We start from the raw sequence: 21179 nt of genomic DNA, 5'->3' as shown, positions 1-21179 counted from the left end.
ATGGGCACTGCTTAAGTGCTTGTCCAATGCATGCGTGGTTGAATGGGTGGCAGGGCAGAGACGGTGTCTTATGTCTCAATAAGCAGAGTGCCAGGCACAGCGCCCAGACATAGCGCTCAGGTGGAATGAGTGAGGGCAACAAGAAAGCAAAACTGGCAATCAGGAACCCTGAATTCTGCCCCAAGTTTCACACGGGGTGCCTGGCAGCCTTGTCCTTCTGCTCCCGAGCTCCACACCTGGCATCTCCATCACTGACTAGCAACAGCAGCTCCAACGCAGCACTTCAGTGGGGAGGTCCTTTACATGTCAGACAACGCTCTCACAAGCGCCCCCTCATGCAAGCCCTCTACCACCCTGCGGGTCCCACTTTGCCTGGACTCAGAGAGGGTCCCAGGGGCCACGTGGTGGAGCACTGCCAGGGTGCTACTCACACCGTGCCCTTTGTTGGCTGTGTGGTCACAGGCAAATTCCTTGCCGTCTCCGAGTCAGTTTCCTCACCTCTGAAATAGGGATTCACCCTCCTTCTCTCAGGAAGTCGAGGAAGATTACAAGACACCACCTGTGTAACCCATCCAGCACCAGCTGCCTCTGTGACGTTCCAGTGAGCCAGTTACATTCCTTCTGCACGATTGACTTCCCCAAATCTGAGATGAGAGCCTTGGCTTTCGGACTTTCTTACTGGTTAGACCAGTCCTGCCAGGGCAGTGTGGCTGTGGCCACCCCTGTGGGGCCGCGGGTTGGAGGGCTGCTGGGGAGGCCAGCCTCTGCCGCGGAGGCCAGCCGCAAACTCGCATCCTTCCTAAGGGCCGCAAGACCCCAAGACGCCCTGGCAGACCGTAGATACTGATGGGGAGGCGGGCGAGGGCCACCCCAAGCCTCCCTCTCCCACTCTCCCTGGGGACCCCCATCAGCGCCCGGTGTCCGAATTCGCCCTCCAGACGCCCCGCGAGTGCCCCCTGGTGGGAAGCAAAGAACATCCTGGGCGCCTGGCTCGCCGGGACCCTTGGGTGACCCCAGGTGCGACGCCCGGCTGGACGGCGCTGGCCCTCCGCCCCTCACCATAGCCTCCCAGCCCCGTGCAGCCTGGGGAGTCCACGAACGGCTCCCTAGAGCGCCCCAGACTGTGCGCCTGGGAACGGTCCGCGCCCACCGCGCAGCCCCCTGCCCATCACTGACCCATCTTCTTCAGCGCCCGCAGCCCGGGCCTCTTGGTGCCGCCATCGGAGGGAGTCGGCGGGGACGGGAGTGCGACCGGCGCCGCGACTTGGGCTGCGACCTGGGCGGCCACCGGGGGCTCCTCCGGCGGGCGGCGGCAGCGCCTCCAGCGGCCGCACAGCATGGCTCGGCGAGAGGCCGGGGCCGGGCCCGGGGTCTGCGCGCGGGGACAGGGCAGCAGGGCGCCGCTCCGGCCCGGCCCCGGCTCTGAGCGCCTCGGCGAGCGAAGAAACTTAGCAGCGCGGGAGGGAGTCGGAGGCGGTGGCGAGAGGAGGGGCGGGGCCGGAGAGGGGCGGGGCCGGAGGGGCGGGGCCAGGGCGGTGCGGGGGCGGGGCCAGGAGGTGACCTGGACCCCAGGAGCCTCAGCGCTCGCCCCCGCCCTTGAGTCCGGCTCCCCTTAGTCCGAGCGAACCTCCGATCTCGGCCGCGACGGTGACCAGAGCCTCCATGCTGCGGGGCTGGGGGTGTGAGCCGGCACCGGGGGCGAGGGCCGTCCTCTGGCACAGACACCCTCTCCTTTCCGGGAATCCTGACTCGAGGCGGACACAGGACCCCCTCCTCCTTCTCTTCCGCGTCCCGGTCGCGCTGTAGGCGAGCCAGAACCCAGGAAGGGACGCAGGTCCGGGAGCGACCGCAGAATCCCGGGAGCTGAGCCGCGCGTGGCAGCGCGAACCCGAAGGGATGGGCGTGTGGGTGGGGGAGGTTGACAGTGACGTCATAGGATTACCCTCCCTGTGCCAGGCCAGGTGCTGTCCCCTCCAAGAGCCACAGTCTCGGAGCTGACGGACCAGGGGATCCTGAGGCAGAGCCGCGCCTGGAGTCTCCAGCAACTAGTTCTGGGTTCGAGGCTTGGACAGGCCGGCACGCCAGCCCAGCTCCCGAGGTGTAGTTGTCCGCGACGTCAACTCGTGGGGGGGAATCCGCGTGCGGGTTCTGGTGGCTGAGTGGGGTGTGCACTTAACTATTTATATGCACTGACCAGAGTGCGTGCTCGAAGTGGGGGACGTCCAGGTGGCAGCGTTTCTGCAGCCAGTGGCCTGGGTCCGGCAGAAAGATGGGCGCACACCGCCACTCGGTGGCGGCCAGCGGGTTGGCACCACAGAGATGCTAGTGCTCAGGGCCTGGATTTGCCACCTACTTGCCCCGGCTCTAACCCATCCTCAGATCTCCCAGGCCCAGAGATTCTGCACACCGGCTTGGGTCCCTACGCCACTCTGGGGTCCTGAATTTTCTTCCTGGTTATCAGCTTCGCCTTTCCATTTCTTCCTCCAGGAATAACCTTCCTTATTCTCCTGGTTTACTCTTTTTGTTGTTGTTGTTGTTGGATAGGCTAAGTCTACATTTCTTTTAATTGTTATGGGTACTTAATAGTTGCAGAGAATTATGGAGATGCAAGTGATATTCTGATATAGTCTCAAACTCTTGGTCTCACAGCAGTTCTCTTGCTTTGGCCTCCCAAAATGCTGGGACTACAGGCCTGAGCCACCACGTCCCGCCCAGTTATTTTGAAATATACAATAAATTGGCTGGGTGCAGTGGCTCATGCCTATAATCCCAGCAAAGACTTTGGGAGGCAGAGGTAGGATGATCACTTGAGGCCCCGTGTTGAAGACCAGCCTGGGCAACATAATGAGACTTCTGCTTCTACAAAAGTTGTTTTTTAAATAATTAAGTTTAAAGATACAATAAATTATTGGTAACTATAATTGCTGTATTGCGCTACGGAATACTGGATCTCATTCATTCTAATTGTTTTTGTACCCATTCCCCGCCCCCACCCGCCCCCAGTACCCTTCCCAGCCTCTAGTAACCATCATTCTGCGATCTCCATTTTGCTTACTCTCTCTCTCTTTTCTTTTCTTTCTTTCTTTCTTTCTTTTTTTTTTTTTTTGAGATGGAGTCTCACTCTGTCGCCCAGGCTGGAGTGCAATGGCGCCATCTCCGCTCACTGCAATCTCCGCCTCCTGGGTTCAAGCGATTCTCCTGCCTCAGCCTCCTAAGTAGCTAGGATTACAGATGCACGCCACCATTCCAGGCTAATTTTTGCTTTTTTAGTAGAGACGTGTTTTCACCATGTTGGTCAGGCTGGTTTTGAACTCCTGACCTCGTGATCCGCCTGCCTCTGCCTCCCAAAGTGCTGGGATTACAGGCGTGAGCTACTGCACCCGGCCCTAATTTTGTATTTTTAATAGAGACGGGGTTTCTCCATGTTGGTCAGGCTGGTCTCAAACTCCCAATCTCAGGTGATCCGCCCGCCTTGGCCTCCCAAAGTGCTGGGATTACAGACGTGAGCCACCGCGCCCGGTCATCTTCCAAAACTCAGCTGTGATGTCCCTCCTCCAGAATGCCTGACCACAGAACTTGACTCTTTTTATCCCCAGTGCCTAAGTGTTTAAAGAGCTGAGTGAGTTGCCTCGGATCGGCCAGGCCTGGGTATCAGCGAACAGATGCGGATATCCACCAGGGGGCGCTAGAACGCCACGACCTTTCACTGTGTGCACCAGTGGGGCTGCCGCTTGCCTTTGCCATCTCAGGCTGGGAAGTTCGACTCGTGGATTAAGCCCCGCCTGACTGGGTGAGGTTCTGAGAAACTATTTGCATAATCTTGAAAGGGCCGCGCTCAATGGTTGAGGTAGATAAGCCAAATGTGAAACATGCTCTCATTGGCTTAAATTTTCCCCCTCGCTCTGCGTCGCCATCCCGGCCCTGCCGAACCCTCGGGTCAGTAGGAAGCCGCGGAGTGGTGGCAAGAAAGGACCCAGGTGTCCCGGCAATGGGCGCCGCGGGGCGCGGGCTGCGCCGGGTGGGAGACTGTTCGCCCCGCCCTGATTCCTTCTCTCTTGCTCCTCTGCCTGTCCAGGAGTTGGAGATGTGCACTTAGAGGCGCATCTGGGGGCGGACACATCTGGCACTGCGGCCCCTGCCACCTGCCTCTCCACCCACCGAGGCCCTGGCGACCCTGGCCCCACCACACTGCCTTGAGGTAGGAAAAGGAGTCTCCTCAACCACAATTTCTGACCTCCCAGGGTGTCTCTCTCAGGCCTCTGAAGAGCTTAATTTGCCTCTCTGGGAAGTGGATCCTTGGCTTATAGTGCGTGGGGACGGGGGTGGGCTGGAAACTCTTTCATACGAAGGCTGCTTCTTGCAGAGTCGCTCAAAAGTAGGGCCCCAGGGCTTACAGCAGCATGGGCACTGAGAACAAAAGCCCAGAGCCTGACTGCCAGAAACAGTTCCAGGCTGCAGTGAGTGTCATCCAGAACCTGCCTAAGAACGGTGAGGCTGTGGGGACTCGCATTTGGGAGTTCAGGATGGCAGGGGTCTGACTCTGAAGAAAGAATGGTCCCGATCTCTGCAGTTTTTGCAGACAAGCCCCTGCCTGGGCTGCCCTGGGGGTCCCCTCCGCTTCCTGTCCCAGTCCAGATGCCCTGGGTGGGACCCGTCCCCACCTCTGCTCTTTCCAAGTGGGGTTATCCCGCCCCTCTGCCCCTCGGAGCTGGGAGTGATGCTCTGCCCTGGCTTCCCAACTCTCTGCTCAGGTTCTTACCGCCCCTCCTACGAAGAGATGCTGCGATTCTACAGCTACTACAAGCAGGCCACCATGGGGCCCTGCCTGGTCCCCCGGCCTGGGTTCTGGGACCCCATTGGACGATATAAGTGGTGAGCTCCCCGCTGGCTGGGCAAACAAGCCTCAGCTGTCAAGCAGCCCTCTCACAGCCCTCTGTCCCCAGGGACGCCTGGAACAGTCTGGGCAAGATGAGCAGAGAGGAGGCCATGTCTGCCTACATCACTGAAATGAAACTCGTGGCACAGAAGGTAGGGGCTGCAGGTTCTCTGTCCCCAGGTTCCCAGCCAGGTGGCCTGCCCCTCACCCTTCCAGTTCGGACCCCTGTTACACTTCCTACACCTGGACCCCCCCAAGGGAATCACCACCTTCATGTTACCCCCTGCCCTGCCTGTCTTTGGCCCCTGACTGGGCGCAGGGTGGAGGTGTGTGACGGGAGGAGCAGGGCGGAGGGGACAGAAGGCCACTCCCTCCCCAACAGACCCCCTCCCTCACAGGTGATCGACACAGTGCCCCTGGGTGAGGTGGCAGAGGACATGTTTGGTTACTTCGAGCCCCTGTACCAGGTGATCCCTGACATGCCGAGGCCCCCAGAGACCTTCCTGAGAAGGGTCACAGGTCAGACTCCCAGGCTGGGAGCTCCGAAAGTGCTGAGTGAACCGTCTTAGGTCTAGGCTCAGGTGGGCTGGGGGCAGAGGGGACTCCTGGCAACATCCCTGTCAGGAACCCCGTGCCCCCAAGAGGTAGCCCTCAGGCAGCATCAAGGCTCATGCAGAGTAGGGGCTTGATCTCACTGGGAGGGGCCAGCCTCTCCCCTGCCCCACATCTGGGTGCTGTGTCTTGGCAGGTTGGAAAGAGCAGGCTGTGAATGGAGATGCTGGGGCCGTTTCAGAGTCTCCCTGCCTCCCCAAGGAACTGGCACCCCCAAGCCCAGGTTAGTGCTTGGGCAGGAGGGATGGACCAAACCCAGGCTGGGGGAGGGCTGGAGGGGAGAAAGCTGGATGCCATGCTGTGCCCTCCACAGACACTGAGACTTCCTGTGCTCCCAAAGGCGGGGACCGGGTTCTAGGATCCTGTCCCAGGGCCTTGCTTCTGGCGGCTATATCGCTAGTGCCTCGTGTCTCTAGTGTCTCCTAACAAGTGCTTGGCCCAGGGCACTCCCCTGCTCTCCCTGCATAGCCTCCCTCTGGGCAGTAACTCTACCAATCCCTCCTCAGAATCCCATCCACCCAGGGACTTGGACTCTGAGGTTTTCTGTGATTCGCTGGAGCAGTTGGAGCCTGAGCTGGTGAGACCAGTCGCCTTTTCCCCTTTCCCACCCCACTGTGGGCCCACTCCCACCCTCAGCCCTCTGACTCATCTTGGCAGGTTTGGGCCGAGCCGCAGGGAGCGCCTGGAGGAGAGCATGAACCCAGAAATAGCCCCGTGCCCCCCAGAGAGAAAGGTGAGCTCCCGCCCAACCCCTCACCGACTTCTGCCCTTCCCTGTGGTCCTGTACCCCAGGCCTTCTCTTGGCTGCCTTTCTAGGGCAGAGGTGAAAGTCCAGTGCTGGGCACTGAGCCAGAAGCCTCTGTCCAGGAAGGGCTGCCAACCTGCCAGATACCTGCCTGAATGGGCAAAGTCCCTGCCCTCCCTCTTCTCCCCCAGGGCCATCCAGGAGTTTGCACCCTCTGCAGGTGCTGAGTAAGGCCAGCAGGATGGGAGTCCTAGCCCGGCTCTCCCACCCACAGCTGCATGGCCTCTGGAACCCCTATTTGGAAAATCTCAGAAGACAGTGAGTTCTGCCCTCTTCCCTTCTAGAACTCCTGTTGTGTTTCAGGTCCCATATAGCCATTTTCTTTTTTCTTTTTTTGAGACGGAGTTTCGCTGTTGTTACCTAGACTGGAGTGCAATGGCACGATCTCAGCTCACCGCAACCTCCGCCTCCTGGGTCCAAGCAATTCTCCTGCCTCAGCCTCCCGAATAGCTGAGACTACAGGCACGCACCACCATGCCCAGCTAATTTTTATATTTTTAGTAGAGACGGGGTTTCACCTTGTTGACCAGGATGGTCTCGATCACTTGACCTCGTGATCCACCCGCCTCAGCCTCCCAAATTGCTGGGATTATAGGCGTGAGCCACTGTGCCCCATATAGCCATTTTCAAAAGTATCTTCTTTATTCCTCTGAGCAAGCAGCCCTGTGAGGGAGATGACATCTTCCTCTAATTTTTTTTTTTTTTTTTTTTTAGAGAGTCTTGCTCTGTTGCCAGGCTGGAGTTCAGTGACATGATCTTGGCTCACTGCAACCTCCACATCCCGGGTTCAAGTGATTCTCTTGCGTCAGCCTCCTGAGAAGCTGGAACTATAGGTGCGTGTCACCACACCTGGCTAATTTTTGTATTTTTAGTAGAGACAGGGTTTCGCCATGTTGGCCAGGATGGTCTCGATCTGTTGACCTCATGATCTGCCCACCTCGGCCTCCCAAAGTGCTGGGATTACAGGTGTGAGCCACCGCACCCAGCCTCTTCTCCTAATTTTTAGATGACAAAATGATGCCCAGAGAAATTAATGACTTTGGCTGGGCGCAGTGGCTCACACCTGTAATCCCAGCACTTTGGGAGGCCAAGGGGCGGGGGCGGATCACCTGAGGTCAGGAGTTCAAGACCAGCCTGGCCAACATGGTGAAACCCCGTCTCTATTAAAAATACAAAATTAGCCTGGCATGTTGGCGCTTGCCTCTAATCCCAGCTACTCAGGAGGCTGAGGCTGGAACCGGGGAGGTGGAGGTTGCAGTGAAACAAGATAGATCATCATGCCACTGCACTCCAGTATGGGCGATAGAGCAAGACTGTCTCAAAAAAAAAAAGTTAATGACCTGACTAAAGTCGTAAGTGACCACGCTGGGATTAAACCCCCAGCAGCCCATTACTCAGCTACATAGATGGACTTTGCAAGAATCACACTTGGTACAGGGATTGGGTTCCACTCCCACACTTTCCTGGGCTTGCCCCAGCCTGCCCCTACCCTGCCCGGAGCTCAACTGACTCCTGAGCCCCCTTCCCCGTGCATCTGTGCTCCTCAGAGGGGTTGCGGGGCAGCCTGCTGGGGCCCCAGGAATTGGACGTGTGGCTGCTGGAGACAGTTCGAGCACTACAGGAGAGCATGCAGGAGGTGCAGGGGAGGCTGCAGAGCCTGGAGAGCATGCCCCGGACCCCAGAGCAGGTGAGTCTCCCACCTCGTGGGACAAGATGACCGCAAAATCCGGTCTCTATTCTGGGCTCCTCATCCAGCCCCTTTTGTTTTTGTCCTCATGCCTCCACCTGCCCACATCTGTCTCCAGAGAATGGTGTGGCTCCTGCAGTTGGGATTACTGCGGGCAGGGAGGAGGAGGTGAGGGTGAGGGAGGCTGAGGTGCTTCCACTCTGAAAGCAGAGTGGGCCGGGCCCTTTGCTTTCTCCCCTCCCTCTGCCTGGAGAGAAGCTGAGCCTCAAGACTAATCCTGCGTGGGAAGGGGCATGATGTGTCTCCTCTGGGCATTGAGGATGTGGGTCCCTGGTGCCCTTCAGTCAGGATTTCCATTCCCAGAATTAGAATTCGCCCCAAACAGTTCAGCACTTGCATTGCTCCCTTCAGCTCCTAGATCTGCTCTCCCCTGACACCTGGGCTCCCGCAAACTAAATAACAGCTGCCATTGCTGGATACCCACTGGGTGCCAAACATCACAGGCATCTCCCCACTGAATCCACACAACAACCCTATGAGATAGGGTTTCTTTCTTTCTCCTTCCTTCCTTGTTCTTTTTCTTTCTTTCTTTCTCTCTCTCCTTCACTCCTTTCCTTCTCTCTCTCTCTTTCTCTCTCTCTCTCTCTCTTTCTCTCTCTCTCTCCCCCGACAGGGTCTTGCTCTGTTGCCCAGGCTGGAGTGCAGTGGCAAGATCTTGGCTCACTGCAATCTCCACCTCCCTGGTTCAAGCAACTCCCCAGCCTCTGCCTCCCAAGTAGCTGGGATTACAGGCACACACCACCACGCCCGGCTACTTTTTTGGTGTTTTTCATGGAGACAAGGTTTCACCATGTTGGCCAGACTGATCTCAGACTTCTGACCTCAGGCAATCCACTTGCCTTGGCCTCCCAAAGTGTTGGGATTATTGGCGTGAGCCACCATACCCAGCTGAGATGGGGTTTTTCATCTCCCTTTTAGAGGGGGAAACTAAGGCTCCCTGAGGGCACACAAGCTGGGCGAGCCTCTTGGAGCTGCTGTGAGGATTTGCCGATGCTTCCGCAGCGTCCACCACACAGAAAGCCTTCTCCAGTTGGCTCTGTTGTTACTACTGCTGTTATGATTAACATTAAGCGATGGAGATGGGAGTGGCCTCTAGTCTGTCTCCCTGCAAAGCTGGTACCCACCATTAACTCTTAGTAGATCTGTTCTTGAAAAACCTGAGGTGGTGGAGGCAGGAGAGGGCTGGGTTCCCAGATGTGGGGGATTTCTGGGGTGACTCCTAACCCACTCAGCACAGTGGATGTGAGCCACAGTGGCGGGATTTCCTCAGATCCATGGTGACTAACCTTTCAACACTGCCCCTCCCCCTCAACAGGGCTTTATTTTTTTTCTTTTCCTTTGTTTTTTGAAATGAAGTGTCATTCTGTCGCCAGGCTGGAGTGCAGTGGTGTGATCTCGGCTCACTGCAACCTCCGCTTCCCCGGTTCAATCAATTCTCCTGCCTCAGCCTCCCGAGTAGCTGAGACTAGAGGCGTGCACCACCACGCCCGGCTAATTTTTTAATTTTTAGTAGAGACAGCATTTCTGTTGGCCAGGATGGTCTCGATCTCTTGGCTTGTGATCTGCCCGCCTCGGCCTCCCAAAGTGCTGGGATTACAGGAGTGAGTCACTGTGCCGGGCTCCCTTTTCTTTTTTCTTACCATTTACTACTTTTAAATGTTGAAGATTTTAAAGTAGACTACAAGCCAGCATGGTGGCTCATGCCTATAATCCTAGTACTTTGAGAGGCTGAGGTGGAAGGATCTCTTGTGCCCAGGAGTTTGAGATTAGCCTGGGCAGCACAGCAAGATCCTGTCTCCAAAAAAAAAAAAAAAAAAAAGATTATAAACATCACGAGGTTCCACCCTGAAAGAGTGGGGTTCATAATTCTCAAAATATGAACATTCTACCTAGCACAAACAACAACATTTTACTACACATGATTAGTAATTTCTTAATGTCGTCAAATATCCAATCTAAATTCTAATTTCTCCAATTATCCTGAAATCATCTTTTCCGGCTGCTCTGCTTTTCCAGTCTAGGACCACACACTGCATCTGTTCCCCTTCCAATTCTCTTTTAATCTAGGCCAGTCTTTCTCCTTGCTATTGACTTGCTGACCAGTCTGGGCTAGTGCCCTATAGAATGTTCCACCTTTCAAGTCTAAGTAGATCCTCATGGGTGGTTCCTTGATACGTATTTCGTGTGAACTGGAAGTTAGATCTAAGCACTGGATTAGAGTCAAATTAAACATTTTGGGCTGGGCATGGTGGCTCACACCTATAATCCCAGCACTTTGGTAGGCTGAGGCAGTCTGATGGCTTGAGCTCAGGAGTTTGAGACCAGTCTGGGCAACATAGTGAGACCTCGTCTCTACAAAATCTATTTTTTAAAATTAGGGCTGGGCGTGGTGGCTCACGCCTGTAATCCCAGCACTGGGAGGCCGAGGCGGGTGGATCATGAGGTCAGGAGATTGAGACCATCCTGGCTAACACAGTGAAACCCCGTCTCTACTAAAAATACAAAAAAATTATCCGGGTGTGGTGGCAGGTGAGCTACTCGGGAGGCTGAGGCAGAAGAATCGCTTGAACTCAGGGGGTGGAGGTTGCAGTGAGCCAAGATTGTGCCACTGCACTCCAGCCTGGGCAACAGAGCAAGACTCTATCTAAAAAAAAAAAATATTAGCTGGGCCTGGCTACATGCACCTGTAGTCCTAGCTACTCCAGAGGCGAAAGTGGGAGGATCGCTTGAGCCCAGGAGACTGAGCCTGCAGTGAATGTTGACAGTGTCACTGTGCTCCAGCCTGGGCAACAGAGTGAGACCTTGTCTCAAAAAAAACACAAACCAGGACGGGCGTGGTGGCTCACACCTGTAATCCAAGCACTTTGGAGGCCAAGGCGGGCGAATCACCTGAGGTCGGGAGTTCAAGACCAGCCTGACAAACATGGTGAAACCCCATCTTTTAAAAAAAAAAAAACACACAAACCAAAGACCACAATATTTTGGACCAGACTACATCAGAGGTGTTTTTTTTCACAGCAGAGGACACATGCTACCTGGATGTCCCACCATTAGTGGTTGTAGCATGGGCCGCTGGCATGGCTGAAGGGGGTCTGATCCCACCATTGTGAAGTCATGTTTTCCTCCTGCAGTCAGAGAATATCCAGTTCCCCATCAACTCCATCTGCCAGTTTTTGACAATTGCTAATCCTTGCCTGAGTCAATAATTTATTTAGTGATTGCAAAAAAAAGCTGACTTTTAAATTCTCTGATTCTTTTAATATCTATTAGCTATAATTTGTGTACTGTTTCCCTCATCATCTTGGGTTTCCCTGAAATACACTGGAAAGGGAGGATATGTGCTTAATTCTTTCTCTTTAGTTATCTATTTTTAAAGTAAGAAATTAATTTAAAAGCCACCTAAATGGTGACAAAATCTCAGCTTTCTCTTATTTTGAGTATCACTGTGGGCTCATGGGTTTCACGGGTTCAGTATTCCCACGAGCCACAGTCATTCTTTTTGATGCTCAGACAGTCACAACTTGGGCCATTCTGAGACCCTTTCAAGCCGGGTCCTATGTTCTCATAACACGATCTGATGAATCTTTAAGAACGACCTTGCTTTCCTGATACAAGGCGCCCACATTCACTCCCACCTTCCCTGCCCCAGATCTGGAATCAGCCACTTCTCCAAGAAGCCTTGGCTCCTTTTTAGTGAAGAACCACACTTGGAAACTAAAATCTAGGTACCCAGGGTCCTCATTTGAAATATGCAGCACATCCTTTACAACATAGGGTCTTCGGGTCACACCAACGGTCATTGCTTTGTGGCCCAGAGAAGAGGCAGAGAAGCCGCTGTCTCTACCCACAGCCCCTCCAGCCTCTCTTGACACTGGGATTGCCCTGGGGAGGGAGATGTGGGAGGGAGTTGGCATTCAACCTGTCAGGGCCACCCTGGGGGCCACTTCCCTTCTAGTGGTACAGACTCAGGGGCAAGGTCTTCCCAATCTCCCCCTGAGTTGGAAGCAGGTTCCTAGGGAGGGCTGTGCTGAGGCCTGGACTGGTCTCTGACTCCCTCCCTCTCGGCTGCAGAGGCCACAGCCCCGGCCCAGTGCTCGGCCACGGCCCCTTGGGCTCCCGGGTCCTGCGCTGCTCTTCTTCCTCCTGTGGCCCTTCGTCGTCCAGTGGCTCTTCCGAATGTTTCGGACCCAAAAGAGGTGACTGTCAGTGGAGGGGTCTCTGCAGCCAACTGAGACTATCTTGGTGTGCCCTGAGCCTTCCTAGGCTTTAGAAGAACAGCCTTCAAAATTCCCCCTCCCGTCAGTGTTTGCCTTCGCACCTCCTCCTCTAAAGCGGGGCCGGGGACGGGGGGCGGTCAAATAAGACCCATCCGTCCCTACAGCTTCACAGGGACGCTTCCTTCCCACCCCGCCGCAACCACCCCAGGCTCTCCTGGGAGGCTACAGTTGTGGTGCACGTCCCGGTGCTGGGTTGGCCGTGACGGGGGGCGGGGCTGTTGGATCTCAGCCCCTGCCCTCCCCATCCTCTGGGTCACCTGACTCTCTTCCCACCCCTGCGTCTCCCCGAGGAGGTTCAGCTCTTGGGCAAGTTGGGACTTGGGCCGGGGCCTGGAAGAATGATTGGCTGGGAGGCTGCGGGAGGGAGGCCAGGAGGCCCGGACCAGTTGGGAGGAGTGAGCAGGCCCCGGGGGAGGGGTGTGAGCGCAGATTTTGCTCGCTTTCCTCCCCTGCTGGCCCCCGGCGCCCCCCTCACACACACTCAGGAACGTCTTCATTGAAGATTCACTTACAAACGAATGTTTCACTAATAAAAGAAATCCATAATCTTCTGCTGTCTAGTCCCCCACGGAGGCAGCGGGGAGAGGGGCCGGGAACGCGCGAGGCCCAAGTCCCTTTTCTGCTCCCCACCCAGTGCCCCCTTGATGGCCCTGAAGGAGGCCGGCGGTTGATGTTTATGAATGAGGAATATTTTCCCTCCTCCCCAGGCGAGCGAAGGGGAAAACAGGCCTCGGTGTGGAGGGGAGAGGGAGGGGAACCAAAGGCGGCCCGGGCCAGGATCGGGGCGCCCTCGGGAGGGCGGGACCGGGGGGTTGGCCGAGAGCGCGGCCCTGCACGCCGCCCCGTCGGGGACGCGGGGCCGAGCGAGCTGGGGGGCGGCGGGGAGGAGAGCAACACGGCTGGGCGGGGCCGGGGAGCTGGTTCGGCCCCCGCCCGAAGGGAACGGCGGCTGCTCCAGCGCCGCGAGCGTAGGGATGGGGTTCGGAGCCCCCGACCCCAGAAGTGTCCGCTGCCCCCTCCTCAGCTGCCCGTTCTCGGTGCCCCACCTTGACCTCCGGGCCTGGGCCTTCCCAGAGAATTTTCTAGAAGGCTAAGGCCCAGCGAGAGCCTCGTCCTCGCCCCGCCCTGAGTAGGGGGCAGGGCCCTGCGCGCTTGGAAGCCCTCGTCGGGGTGGGCCGAGCGCCTGCTTGTGCATGGCCCTCCCGGGGGCACAAGTCAGAGGCCTTGGCCTCCCTGTCAGCACCAGCCCTGTCGTCACTGGGCCACCCTGGCTCAAGCCACGGCCCGGCCCGTATTATTCAACGGCGAAACTGGTTGTTCTGAGCGCCGCCTGGTGCCAGAGTCTCCAAGTCCACTGGCCACGGTCCCCACCGGAGCACCCCCCCGCCATTGCTACCACCTGGGCCCTAGGACCTTCCTACCACTGGGTGAGGAAGCAGTTCTGATTCCTGAGTTCCCTGTCAGCTTCTAGTCTTGACCACTGCCCCAGGCTTGGCCGTCATTGGCCCTACCGGAAGCCACAGCCAAAGTCGTCCCTCCTCTCCAAGCCGGGAAGGCATCACTGAGCCTAGACGGTGCTGCTCTGCATGGCTCAGGCCAGGGTCACAGGCACAGGCTGAACAGCCCCTGTGATAAGGCTGGACTGCAGCAAGCAGGACGCACCACGCAGGGCCACCTTGGTGGGGGACGCAGGTGGGGAGGGGGATGCTGAAGCCAGCTCCACCACTTTCACAGTAGCTGCGGAACATGGGCAAGATTCTTAACTGCTCTGAGCTCGTGTGGCCTTGTTTGTGAAACAGGGTTGATCTCTTCGTCATAAAGCAGTCCTGGGGTTTAGCAGTGACAGGGCACGTTAAATGCCTGGCAAAGGGTTAAAACCCAGCTAATAGTAAGGTTGCCTGACCCCTTGACGGAATCTTAGAATTCAGGCCTGGCGCGGTGGCTCACGCCTGTAATCCCAGCACTTTGGGAGGCTGAGGCGGGTGAATCACAAGGTCAAGAGATAGAGACCATACTAGCCAACATGGTAAAACCCCGTCTCTATTGAAAATACAAACATCAGCTAGGCATGGTGGCACGCGCCTGTAATCCCAGATACTCTGGAGCCTTAGGCAGGGGAATCACTTGAACCCGGGAGGCGGAGATTGCAGTGAGCCAAGATCACGCCAATGCACTCCAACCTGACAACATAGCGAGACTCCGTCTCAAAAAAAAATAATAATAATAATTCCACAACCTATTCGTCTGTCCACTCCTCCCCCAATATGACAAATGAGGCCATAAGTGGAGCCCTGTCCAGGACACTGAGGCTGGGCTCAGCTGTACCCTCCAAATGCCCTAACTGGGGGTACTCCAGAATCCTCTGGAGTCTGAAGATGTGGTAACAATTTGGAGGTCTCTGATAACCAAGTTCTCTGCAAAACCCCTTTTCCTCTAGGAGCGCTCTGAGGGGCAGTTCTTGCTCTCAGGAAGCCTCCTAAGGGATGAAGGCATACGGAGGGGGCAGCTTTTCAGGTAGACCCGAGTTCTTGGAAGCCCAGAGGAAACAAACCAGGGTGTTGATTTTCAGAACATCTAACTGTGCCCAGAGGCCCGCGTGCTTGCGACTCCCTTTGGAGGCATCTCCACTGGCTGTGCCCATCACCACTGGCCCCCGCCCCCATATCTCATACTGCCCAGAGCCACCGAGGTCCCAGACTAGTCCCTTCCTGGCACATGATGCTTGGTCTTCCTAAAATGCCCCTTTATGCCACTTTGCCTGAAGGCTCTTCATCCTTCAGAGCCAGCCAGGAAGTCACTTGCTCCTGACACCTGTCCACAATTCCCAACTCCCACGCGCTCGGCTCATCAGCTCCCACCAGGATTTCCCTCACTTGCCATTTTGGCTGACTGTGGTCTGATGGCCTTTCCACAGTCCATGAGCAATATGAAGGCAAGGATGGCATCCCACCTCTCTTTGTACCCTCCTGTCTGCCAAATGATATAGCGGCTGAATAAAGTTGAAGCTGTTAGGAATGAAAAGAACAAAATTCAGTTTTCCCGATTTTAAGAAAAAATGGGGTTTTGTGTTTGTGACAAAGAAAAATGGCATGGGGAGGTCACAAAGACCTGAGCTCTCTAGCCAGGACGGCCCTTTGGTTATCATGTGACCTTGGACAAGTCACTTATTTTCTGGCGTCTTAGAGATGCCTTATCTGTAAAATGGAGACAGTCATTCCTATCGTGCCTAACTCGCCAGGCTGTGGTGAGGTCACATGGCTCTGTGCGTAAAAGGTGCACAGTGCAAACGGGCTGGAATGTCAGGGATGCTATTAAGGAAGCAGTAAGAAGAAAGGGTCACTGGGTGTGTGTGGCGAGGCAGAAGTGGAAAGGGCGCTTTAGGCCCTGGTGACTGGTATGGAGGGTTCTCCGGGTCCTCTCAGTCCGTTTTTGGAGGGCTGGGGGCTTGAGTCTGGAGAATTTATCTCTGAGAAACTATGCCCCAGGGAAAATCGGCCCCCCGGCCCTGCGCCAGAATCCCCTGCCGCAAGTTTCGGGGCAAGGCCTCCTCCATGCTTCCCTCCCAGTCTTGCCCAGTGCCCACTGATGAAGAAGGGCCTCTGCGGCTTAGACCTGCTTCCCTCTCGGATAACCAGGGCTGATGATTTCAACTCAGTATTCATACCGAACCCCTCCCCAACAAACAGCCTCATGGCCGGCCCGGACCTCCCCTGTCCCGGCTCAGGAAATGATCCCGGTCGGAAGTGAAAAGACCAAATCGGCCCCAGGAGGCCATTTTCTTCGACAGAAGCTGAGGCCTGGGGGCGAGGCCTTCACCCCCCTTCCCTCCACCCGCGCTTTCCGATCTCGGCCCAGGGAAGAGGCTTGGCCGCGAGTCACCAGTCTGCATTGGCCCCTGGGGCGGGGTTGCTTTTAAAGACCGGGCTGAGGCTGAGACTCGGCCACCTTCACCTAAGAGTCCCGAGGCCAGTCCGGGGGTCGGCGTCACCGGGACTCGAACCCGTCCTTTCGTCTTCCGAGGCCTAGTGCGAGCCTGCGGCACTAAAGGCAGTCACACTGTCCCTTTAAGGCGGCACTTTTTATTCTTCATTTGTTTACTTCTTCATACGCTTTTCGTTTTTAACAAAATGTACTCGCGATATCCTTCCGCAAGTGTCAGTCTCAGGCACTCACCACCTGCCTTGAAGCCGTTTCTGTAATCTTAAGACTCGCGAGTAAGCAACCGTGGGCCGACAACTCTCTTTATAGAATTTAATTCTTTTACATTTTAGGGACTACTTTTTAGGAATAAACCATTCTTACGTTAGTTAATAAAGGTTCATAACCTTCGGAACCCTTCCGCTGAGAACAGAATACGATAATAGCCTTTATAACGCACCTTTTCATAAAAATATTCTGTGTGCATTCACACAGGCCATCGAATCTTCTCGTATTCCAGAAACAGAATGGTACGGTCCAGAACCCGCCCCATCTTCTCTGCGACTGGCTATCCTTCTTCAGCGAGTCTTGTGACTTTTGACCAATGGTCGCTCGCGTTTCTTTAGCGAGGGCAAAGCGATGGAAGGAGGCAGCCTGGGTGACGCCCCCTACGCGTTCTGGGATTGGCTACGTCGCACGGCGCGCGAGGACGGCGGGCCCGAAAGATAAGAACTACGACTCCCAGCTCCCCACGATGGAAACTCCGTTACGCATGCGCATGGGCGGAGCGAACATGCTTCTATATAAAAGGGGTGCAGAGGGCTGGGAGGCAGCAGTTGGAAGTTGGCAGGTGGAGAGGCAGGTTGAGAGGGAAAGTCGGAGGAGGAGGCGGAAGAGGAGCTGTGGGAAGGGGGAGGAGGGAGGGAGGAAAAGAGGAGGAGGCGGAGGAGAACTGAGCAGAGCAGAGCATCGAGCCAAAGGGGAGATGAGTTTGTCTGTCCTTTGCTGAGGCTCCGGCCGGGCCTGGGGAACTGGGAGCTTGGGTTGAAGCGACACCCGTGGAAGTGGGAGGAGGTGACTCCGGGACTTTAACCCCTTGTGGGCTCTGCGGCAGGGGATTTAACCCTTTGTGGATCTTGCCCCTCGGAGGCAGCGTCATCGGTAGTTTTAACCCCTTCGGGGCTGGGTTTCACCCAGTGGACTTACCCTCATCACCTTGCTCACCAACTCCTTTATTGTTGGGGTGCTCCGCTTGGAGGTTTGAGGCCCACCTCCGCACATTACGTACTGTTCCTGCCGCTGCACCCCCTTGGACCCGCTAGCTGGCCGCACTGTGGGCGCTTAACCCTTTACTGACTTGAGCTCCCTAGATTGCTATTGGAGTTTGCTGATAGAAGGACTGGCTAAAGGCGTCACTGCAGTAACTACAAACTGAAGAGGACTGTTGGACTTTTTTTTTTTTTTTTTAAGAACAACCCATTTTTTTCCTAAAGGACTTACTAGCCAAAATTTCTCAAACTTCGAGGACTCTACTAGCCATGGCCGAGCCATTCTTGTCAGAATATCAACACCAGCCTCAAACTAGCAACTGTACAGGTGCTGCTGCTGTCCAGGAAGAGCTGAACCCTGAGCGCCCCCCAGGCGCGGAGGAGCGGGTGCCCGAGGAGGACAGTAGGTGGCAATCGAGAGCGTTCCCCCAGTTGGGTGGCCGTCCGGGGCCGGAGGGGGAAGGGAGTCTGGAGTCCCAGCCGCCTCCCTTGCAGACCCAGGCCTGTCCAGAATCTAGCTGCCCGAGAGAGGGAGAGAAGGGCCAGAATGAGGACGACTTGTCCGCTGGCGGCGACTTCCCGCCGCCGGCAGAAGGGGAACCGATGCCCGAGGCCGAGCTGCTCGCCCAGCCTTGTCATGACTCGGAGGCCAACAAGTTGGGGGCTCCTGCCGCAGGGGGCGAAGAGGAGTGGGGACAGCAGCAGAGACAACTGGGCAAGAAAAAACATAGGAGACGCCCGTCCAAAAAGAAGCGGCATTGGAAACCGTACTACAAGCTGACCTGGGAGGAGAAGAAAAAGTTCGACGAGAAACAGAGCCTGCGAGCTTCGAGGATCCGAGCCGAGATGTTCGCAAAGGGCCAGCCCGTCGCGCCCTATAACACCACGCAGTTTCTCATGGATGATCACGACCAGGAGGAGCCGGATCTCAAAACCGGTCTGTACGCTAAGCGGGCCGCCGCCAAATCCGACGACACCAGCGATGACGACTTCATGGAAGAAGGGGGTGAGGAGGATGGGGGCAGCGACGGGATGGGAGGAGACGGCAGCGAGTTTCTGCAGCGGGACTTCTCGGAGACATACGAGCGGTACCACACGGAGAGCCTGCAGAACATGAGCAAGCAGGAGCTCATCAAGGAGTACCTGGAGCTGGAGAAGTGCCTCTCGCGCATGGAGGACGAGAACAACCGGCTGCGGCTGGAGAGCAAGCGGCTGGGCAGCGACGACGCGCGTGTGCGGGAGCTGGAGCTGGAGCTGGACCGGCTGCGCGCTGAGAACCTCCAGCTGCTGACCGAGAATGAACTGCACCGGCAGCAGGAGCGAGCGCCGCTTTCCAAGTTTGGAGACTAGACGGAAACTTTTTGGGGGAGGGGGCAAAGGGGATTTTTTACAGTGATGGAATGTAACATTATATACATGTGTATATAAGACAGTGGACCTTTTTATGACACATAATCAGAAGAGAAATTCCCCTGGCTTTGATTGGTTTCGTAAATTTAGCTATGATGTAGCTTGCGTGCTTTCTCCTATTCTTTAATTATGTGAAACTGAAGAGTTGCTTTTTCTTGTTTCTCTTTTTGGAAGTTTTTTTCTTAATGTGAAAGTAATTTGACCAAGTTATAATGCATTTTTGTTTTTAAAAAAATCCCCTCCTTAAACGGAGCTATAAGGTGGCCAAATCTGAGAACAATTCAATTCATTTTAGTTATAATAAATTTAATATTTGTAAATGTAACAGTTTCAGTGTGATTTCTAGAGCTAATTCATAATGGTATTGACTTATTTTATGTGACTGCATTTTTGGGGAGGGGTACTGAAATCGTTAAATTTGTCAGTTTGCAAAAATATCAATCTTTAATGGGAGAATTTCAATTTGCCAATTCTTTCCTTGAATGAGTTTAAGTATGCTACAATATACACTTCAGGCAAAATATAAAGATTTAATTATCTTCAATACTTAAGTGTGCTTGCTTTCTAGTGCCTTGGTTTTCTTTCTTGATGCTGGAAAAATAAACCAGTGTTGAGTGTATAGGTGAGTAGAAAGTGGCTACAATCTAAAATTTTAAACTTAACTCCCTCGCCCATTCAAAAGCCTAAAAACAAAAAATGTAAACCTATTTTGGCAGTTTGTTAGGTTAGACAACTGACAGCCTCATTTCATTCCTAACAAGTTGCTTTTCTGTCATCTCTTCCTTTCCACCCCCCACCCCCCATAAGGCTGGAAGAGGCTCTTGACAAACTTCTTAGTGCAAGTAATGGTTCATTTGTGGGGCAGCTGGTTAAGATGTTCAGAGATAGGAAATACTGGATTTATGAAGGAAATGGCTGTTTGGGGGATACCAAGGACTTACCCTAATTGTCCAATACTTAAGTGCTCTCTATACCAAAAAAAAAAAAAAAAAGGAATAGGTGCTATCCACCTTTTCATGTGGGTCAAACTAAAATTAGAAATGTCCCCTCACTGCAGATCAAATGTAAAGCTTCCAGTTAAGGAGCTAAATGAGGTCCTCAGCTGAATGAGGAACCCTGTGCATTCCCTTGCACAGCCCTATTCTAAATTGTCTAAACTATGGTGATAGCTGCTTAGGTTCTTGAATAGTTCTGCTCTTAAATGCAGGGAGGCCCTAATAACTAATTTTTGCCCCAAAATCAAAATAGAACTTATGAGATTATTCCCTCCTGTCACTTCGGTTAACCCAGCCCTTCACCTGCCCTGTGTCAGTGTTGCCCGAGGGCAACTGCATTGCTCAAATCACTAACATAGGGGTTCCTTAACTTGGGGCCTTAGAAACCATTGTGGGCCTTGGGGTCCATGAACCCCATGAAATTATTTGTAGACCTGTGTTATATGTACATTTTTCTAGGGAGAAGGTTCAAGAGATTCATAGGATTGTCACACTCCTTGAAGCATAAGAACCCCTGCAGGGAAGGGGGAAGAAAACTCTCCCATTAGGAAGCATGCTTTTGCAGTTATATGGCGATGGTGGAGGTGACGGACTTCAAGAGTAAAATGCACCTTGTGATGCATAAGAAGCATACACAAATCAATAAATCAAGGGAGATTAAACCAGTAGGACTGAATCAGGGCCTTCAAAGCTGGACTGAGTTGGTCCTGTTCTGGCACATATGGTCCACTAGAGTCAATGTATGATCGTGTTTTTCTTTGGTCTGAAAATTATATTAAACGTTTATTTTGAAATAGTTTTCGTCGTGTTTTTAATTTTTCTTCTGCTATGACGTCATGCAGCAGCCCCAGAAAAACAGCTGCCTGGAAAGGCAGCAACAGTGCCCTCTGGCTTTACAGTGCAGAGCTGAAGCCTCATTTTGACTGCACTATAGGATGCAGCAGTGATCATCTCTGATACTGGACCCTCTTCTTTAAGAGGGATTCAACTGCCGGGTGTGGTGGCTCACACCTGTAATCCAAGCACTTTGGAGGCCAAGGCAGGTGGATCACCTGAGGTCGGGAGTTCAAGACCAGCCTGACCAATATGGTGAAACCCCATCTTTAAAAAATAAAAAAATAATTAAAGGGATTCAACTATAAAAATCTTATTTCCTCTAATATTAGAAAAATGATATTTACAAAATGAATCTTGGAAGGACTAGAAATGCATTTATCATCAGAAAAAGTATGTTTTAGAAAAGAAATGCAGTCCAGTCTTAAAATATACAA

General features: G+C 54.3%; 2 protein-coding genes across 8 annotated transcripts; both read left to right on the top strand.

The window, feature by feature from the left end:
• Positions 1 to 1692: 1692 nt before the first annotated feature.
• ACBD4 (acyl-CoA binding domain containing 4) lies at positions 1693 to 12865 on the top strand. Of its 7 annotated transcripts, XM_012444059.3 has the most exons (13): positions 1693 to 1834; positions 1957 to 2100; positions 3597 to 3790; positions 4076 to 4198; positions 4364 to 4488; positions 4752 to 4872; positions 4944 to 5028; positions 5275 to 5395; positions 5625 to 5711; positions 5995 to 6065; positions 6146 to 6221; positions 7841 to 7980; positions 12112 to 12865. In XM_012444059.3, the coding sequence occupies exons 5-13, from the start codon at positions 4401 to 4403 to the stop codon at positions 12238 to 12240; spliced, it is 918 nt and encodes a 305-aa protein (XP_012299482.1). In that variant the 5' UTR covers positions 1693 to 1834; positions 1957 to 2100; positions 3597 to 3790; positions 4076 to 4198; positions 4364 to 4400; the 3' UTR covers positions 12241 to 12865. The 7 variants fall into 7 exon arrangements, with proteins under 7 accessions (XP_012299482.1, XP_064225806.1, XP_012299483.1 ...); XM_064369736.1 differs by lacking the exon at positions 1693 to 1834 and having other exon boundaries at positions 1924 to 2100; XM_012444060.2 differs by lacking the exons at positions 1693 to 1834; positions 1957 to 2100; positions 3597 to 3790 and adding an exon at positions 3932 to 3977.
• Positions 12866 to 17065: 4200 nt separating this feature from the next.
• Positions 17066 to 19457, top strand: HEXIM1 (HEXIM P-TEFb complex subunit 1). The gene has a single exon (XM_012444052.3). The coding sequence runs from the start codon at positions 17774 to 17776 to the stop codon at positions 18851 to 18853; it is 1080 nt and encodes a 359-aa protein (XP_012299475.1). The 5' UTR covers positions 17066 to 17773; the 3' UTR covers positions 18854 to 19457.
• Positions 19458 to 21179: the final 1722 nt, after the last annotated feature.

Source organism: Aotus nancymaae, unplaced genomic scaffold (genome assembly GCF_030222135.1).
Source record: "Aotus nancymaae isolate 86718 unplaced genomic scaffold, 86718_ANA_hifiasm-v0.15.2.pri h1tg000089l, whole genome shotgun sequence".
Lineage (NCBI taxonomy): Eukaryota > Metazoa > Chordata > Mammalia > Primates > Aotidae > Aotus > Aotus nancymaae.
The sequence above is the reverse complement of the archived record's forward strand: the minus strand, read 5'-3'. Positions and strand labels throughout refer to the sequence as shown.